At 64.1% G+C, this 6000-nt stretch overlaps 1 protein-coding gene across 1 annotated transcript; it reads left to right on the top strand.

Annotated features, from left to right (window-relative positions):
- The first annotated feature begins 2097 nt into the window (after nucleotides 1–2097).
- On the top strand, nucleotides 2098–3901 carry ATF4 (activating transcription factor 4). The gene is made up of 3 exons (XM_046646082.1): nucleotides 2098–2284; nucleotides 2672–2989; nucleotides 3082–3901. The coding sequence occupies exons 2-3, from the start codon at nucleotides 2764–2766 to the stop codon at nucleotides 3858–3860; spliced, it is 1005 nt and encodes a 334-aa protein (XP_046502038.1). The 5' UTR covers nucleotides 2098–2284; nucleotides 2672–2763; the 3' UTR covers nucleotides 3861–3901.
- The last annotated feature ends 2099 nt before the right edge of the window (nucleotides 3902–6000 follow it).

Raw genomic sequence — 6000 nt, 5'->3', positions numbered from 1 at the left:
TACCTCTTTTTAAGGATAAGGATACTCATCATCAGCCTCATTTTACAGATGAGGAAACTGAGGCTCAGCGAACATAAGTCACTTAACTAAAATGTCTCAGCTAATAAATGTAAGAGCCAGGATTCTTTTGGGTTTGCTCCTAAAATCTGTCTTCTAACCCCTACCCCATACTCTCTTCACGGGGAGCTATGTGATTTTGGGCAAGACACCTCATCCCATTAGTCCTCGGTTTACCATTGTAAAGATATTGCTGCGCTAGACTGAATCAAGCCAAGGAATGGCCTATTGTTACCTAGAATGGTGCCTTCCAAATTTTTCAACATCACAGTCCTCATGGAAATAATATTTGTATGGCCCACTGAAAAGAAGGCAGAAACTCCAGGTTTCTGCCCCTACAGGGCCTGACTGGAGGAGACTGGAGGATGGTGAAGAGCTTTCTCGGTGCTCTGAACAGATCCCCAGCAGGGAGAGCAAGGTGCTGGCCCCGACCCGGAGTCCGGCTCCAAACACGCACCCCTGGGGTTGGGCGCGGGTCCTCGAGCTGCTCACGGGGCGCTGAGGAGGGCGTGCCGGGAAGCGGCTGTGCTGGGTCAGACTCGGACGTTCACGGAAACTACCCTAGAGAGAAACCAGTTGAGAAACTCTCCCCAGGTCCTTAGGGGAACTGAATCTACATAAACCAAAACAATTTCCTGTGACACGTTGCCTACTGATAAAAAACAAAGTTTCACCGAGTAAATTTAAAGATCTGAATGACTATCGAACGACGCATGAACTGGGCAGCATCCCATCTGCCAGACAGAAAGGAGTCACGAGAGCCCAGGGCGGCGGGACAAGCACGGTACCAGCACAGGGTTCTAGTTTCAGAAAGGTCACTTCCTCGGGGGGCGGCCGAGGTCTCCCAGGTGGACCATCGCCGAGGGAACTTCCCGACGGGCGGCGGGGGGGGGGTCGGAGGGTCACGTTCCCGGGAGAGGCGGAAAATGCAATTGGGTCAAGCGTCAGCCTCGGCTCGGTGACGTGGGCTGGGCACGGGCGGCGCCATCTTGGGCCGCCGTCTCTTTCTAACGACACTTTAACAGGCCGGCAGGCTCGCACTGGATCAGGAGGGATGTGTACAGATACTGCAGGCCGGGCTGCAGGCTCAGGGGTCTTCCACTCGCCCGAGTCGGGGTGACGAGGCAGGGCGCGCCTCTGACCCGGGCCGGCACGTTCGCGGCCTCCTGACGAGGCCCGCAGTCCCCGCTTTCAGCGACTGAAGGGCTTGCCGGTGGTGAAAACACACACGAAATGGCCTTTTTTGCCCAGTTTCCCCTTCGGGCCTGAACCTGGTCTTAAGTTCGGAGCTCAACGGGGGCGACGGGAAGGGATCGCAAGGACCGAGGCTTGGCGCCGCTGTTTCGGACGCACTGGGCAAGAAATGCCCGGGGCAAGAGCCGGCGCAATCATGGCTGAGTACGGGTTGGGGGGGGCCGAGCCAAAGAGGCCACTGCAGAAAGGAGTGACCGAGAACTGCCGGCAGACCACAGACCCTGGCAGCGGGCACCACACCAGCTGCTCCGCCTCTGGCTGCTCAGACCCCGGCCTCTCACCGAGCAGCCCGCCCACCTCGGAGCCTGAGCCAATAGGGACTCGAGGTATATATGACTCACCACGCCTGACCAATCAGCTCGACGCGCGCTCTCCGCCAGCATCTCGCGCGATAACCAGGAGGCCTCAGACTTCACAATAAAAACCTTCTTTGGGAGGAAAGCCATTTCCCCCTCCGTCCGCCCGCCCCCGGAGCTAAACCGGAAACGAGACGCGTCTGCAGGATCCCTCCGCGCGCCGCGGCGGCAGGGGGAAGGGAGACGCTTTGATCTTAGAAGGCTTGTAAAGTAGTGCGTTTTTTCCTTTCTTGAAAGCTTGAGAAGAGCTCACTTTCTCTTCACAGCCATGCCATGATCATAAAAGTCGAGGGCTGGAAACAGTGGGGGCTTCGGTAGATGAAAAGGAGTGGGTGGGAGGCGAGGTCACGTGATCACGCGGAAGGATACACTCTGCCATGCAAGCTCGCGAAGAGCGAGTCTATAAAGGGCCCGCAGGCGGCCAGCCGCCGCCATTTCTCTTTCTCCCGCCAGCAGATGTAGAACTTCCTGCGAGCGCGGCGTTTCCCTCCTCCGCTCCCGCGCGTCCGCGGCCGCCATGGCGTATTAGAGGCAGCAGTGCCTGCGGCAGCATTGGCCTTTGCAACGGCGGCAGCAGCACCAGGCTGCAGCGGCACCCCAACGGCTTCAGCCATGGCGTAAGTCCCCCGGGGCGGAGGGGCCTTCCGGCGGCTTGGGCGCGGCCCGTGGCCGGGCGGCGTCGCGGAGGGCGGCGGTTTTATGAGCGCCCGGGACGCGTGGCCCTGTTGGGGTGGCCCGGCGCCGCTGGGGGAGGCTCTGGGCGGGCGGCCCCGATCCCGCTCGGGTCCCGCCCGCGCCCGGCTAACGTGGCGGGAGCCAAGATGGCGGCGGCGTGAGTCACGGGCGGGCGGGGCCCGGGGGCCACACCCTCCCCTGGCGGCCGGCGGGCAGCGGCCGAGCCTCCGAGGCGTCCATGTTGTGAGGCCGGGCCGGGGGGACGCGATGTGGCCCTGCCGCGTCCCGGGTGGGCGGCCGGGCTGTGACGGGCCCCGGCTCCCGCGCAGGTCCTTCACGGCCTCCAGCAGCAGCGTTGCTGTAAGCGATAGAGACACTTTCGAGTCCCGCTCGTTCCTCGATTCTTGCGAAGCCCCGAAACATGGCCGACACGAGCTTCCTGAGCAGCGCGGCGTTCGGGGGGGACTGGATGTCCCTCTTCGACCCGTCGGCTTTGGGGGCTGAAGAAGGTTTCGGCCTCCTCGACGACTACCTGGAGGTGGCCAGGCATTCCGAACCTCATGGGTTCCCCGGCGACAAGGCGAAGGCGGGCTCCTCCGAGTGGCTGCTGGTGGACGGGCTGGTGGGCGCGCCCGACGTCGGCCGGGGTGAGTGGGGCCCGCGCGCGGGGCCGGCGGGGGTGGGGCTGCGGCGCCGCGGGGCGCTGACTCGGTGGGGCCGCCCGCGCTTGGTCTTGCAGAGGATGCTTTCTCCGGGACCGACTGGATGGTGGAGAAGGTGGACCTGAAGGAGTTCGACCTGGACGCTCTGCTGGGTTTCGATGACGAGTTCTTGGCCACGCTGGACGGCACGTGCGATCCTTTCGACTCCCTCGTCCAGGAGTCGGATCAGGACCCCCCTCCGGCCGCGAGCCCGATTGGCCCCCTCCCGGAGAGCGTCCCTGGGGTCGAGCCGGTGGCCCCCCTGACCTTCCTGCAGCCCCTCGCTCTCTCCCCGGGGGCCGTGCCCTTCGCCCAGGAGCATTCCTTCAGCCTGGAGCTGGGCAGCGAAGTGGACATCGAGGGGGACCGGAGGGCGGAGCCGGCGGCCTGCCCCGCCGCGAGCGTGAAGGAGGAGGACGACTCCTCGGACAGCGACAGCGGCGTCTGCATGAGCCCCGGCTCCTCCCCGGGCTCCCCCCAGCGCAGCCCCTCCGCCTCGGGCTCCCCGGGCGCCGGCCGCGCCTCCGCCCGCCCCAAGCCCTACGACCCCCCCGCGGAGAAGGCGGTGGCCGCGAAGGTCAAGGGCGAGAAGCTGGATAAGAAGCTGAAGAAAATGGAGCAGAACAAGACGGCCGCCACCAGGTACCGGCAGAAGAAGAGGGCGGAGCAGGAGGCGCTCACCGGCGAGTGCAAGGAGCTGGAGCAGAAGAACGAGGCGCTGAAGGAGCGCGCGGACGCGCTGGCCAAGGAGATCCAGTACCTGAAGGATCTGATCGAGGAGGTCCGCCGGGCGCGGGGCCGCCGGAGGGCCCCATAGGGGCCGCGGGCGCTGGCGGGGAATAAATTATTTTGTAGGGAGCGTGGTGTGGTTGGCTGTGTGCGCGCTCGGCGGGGCTGGGGACGCAGGGGGCGCTCGACAAGTAATCAGAGCGCAGGGTGGGGTTTCCCAGCTCTCGGGGCGGCGGTCGGGACCAGCGGGGACGAGATTAGAGCCCGGGGCGGGGTGGGGGTCGGCGCTCCCCTCGTGGCGCCGTGCCCGCGCGCCGGGCTCCTCAGATAAGGCCGCGCAGCCCCGACCTCCGCGCGCAGATTAGCTCCCCGGGTGTGGACCGTGCTGTGGGGCCTTTGCCGAGACGGGGGCTCCACCTCCCGCTCCGACACCGCGAGGCTCGGGCAGCGCAAGGTCCCGGCTCCCTGCCGCCTGACTCGGCTTCTCTGCGGGCTGGGGCCGCCTTCTTTTCCGGGTGTCAACGAAGCGAGCGGAGCCAGGGCAGGTCCCCGGTTCCCGCCCGTCTGCTGTCCAGTCGTCGGGGAACGGAGAGGTGGCCGCCCCAGCCACGCTGGGACGACGGGCCCTGACGCGCCGGGCCGTGTGCTCAGCTCGTCTTCCAGAAGGGCACGCGGGGGGCCGCTGTGAACCCAAGGCTGTGCCTCCAGAGTCTGGGCGCTGGTCCGCTTCGCCTCCGGAGATCCTGGGAAACAGGCGGGCTGCGAGGGCTGCAAGGTGGGCCGCGTGTTCCTGACTTGCTCCCCGATGCCCGGCGTGGAATGACGCTGCAGAGCCAGCCCTGTCGGGACAGCCAGCGGGGACCCCCGGGAGCACTGCCCCGAGGCGCCGGAGGGGACCTGGTGTCCGGGGCTCTTTCCTGCCTTGAGACTAGGATTCCCCACAGGGCCGTGGGCCTCTCTCCGCACCTTCTCTGAGGGAAGGCGGGCGCTCACCCTGGCCCCCATCTGAGCGGCTTGACTGCGGTCAGCTAAGTACGGGGTGAAAAAACAGCATCACCTTAGCCACGTGCGTTGATAGCATGAAGAGTAAGTTCTAGTCTAAACGTTCTTACAGGGATCGTCTCCCTGCTTTACGGAGCAGGCGGGCTCGGAGGCCTGGAGTGACTTGTCCGGCTGGCAGGTGGCAGATTGGAGCCCCGCCCGGCTGACTCGGACGCACGCTGAGTGCGTGTGGCCCCGGAATTCACGGGCGCGGCTGGAGGGGGTCCAGAGAAGGCAGCGCGGGTGCTCGGCTGGTGTGTGGCAGGTCACCAGAGTGTGGACGTTTCCTCGAGAGAATATCCGTGCTCACGGATCAGGACTGGTGGGTGTGGTGAGGGGCTGGAGGAGGGCGGGGAGTCAGGCCACGGCCAAAGGCCCCCTCGTGAGCACAGCCGCCATCTGTGATCCCTGCTCTGTGCCCCACTTGGGTTTGTCACTAGATCTGTTTTCGAGATACGAAGTAAAAACGACCAGACATGCTGCTTCCGTCTGTCCCCCAGCCAGTGTCATCTGCTTTGCTCAATGCGGCAGCTGCCTGAGCCTGGGGCATGTGCAGTAGCGGCAAGAGGGGGACTCTGCTGAAAAGCGAGAGACAGCAGCCCTGGCAGTGACCCATCACCTTGATGAGGTCCCCAGCAGTCATCAGCACCCGTGTGGGCGGCCCTTGGAGACAGTGGCCCACTCCTCCATTTGGCAGATGGAAAACCTCTTCTCTGGGTGCCTAGGGGGCAGTGCAGGCCCGGGGCCTGAAGCCAGGATACTGGGCTGTGCCCCTTTGCAGGCCCTGCAGCTAAGGCCTCCCCAGATGCAAAGGCAGGGAGGGGACATGGGGCACAGGTCCCAGCAGAGCCTGTAGGCTCAGACCACAGACCACATTTGGCTTCCGCTCTCCTCCCACTGTGCTCCAGCCATAATGGCCTTCCTGCACTTCTCTGCCAACCTCATTCCTGCCTCAGGGCCTTTGCACTTGCTGTTCCCTCTGCCTGTGAGATTTCCCACAGCTGCCTCCCTCTCTTCACACAGGTCTCTAATGTCACCCCGGAGGCCTTCCAAGATGACTCTGCTAATATCCCAGCCCCTCTGCTTTACCCTGTTTTATTTTTTCCCATAACTTTTTCTCTAGTTGACTGACTTGTACACATTTATCCATTTCCCCTTCCCCAACTACAATGAAGCAAGCCCTGTGA

This window comes from Equus quagga, chromosome 19 (assembly GCF_021613505.1).
Source record: "Equus quagga isolate Etosha38 chromosome 19, UCLA_HA_Equagga_1.0, whole genome shotgun sequence".
NCBI lineage: Eukaryota > Metazoa > Chordata > Mammalia > Perissodactyla > Equidae > Equus > Equus quagga.
The sequence above is the reverse complement of the archived record's forward strand: the minus strand, read 5'-3'. Positions and strand labels throughout refer to the sequence as shown.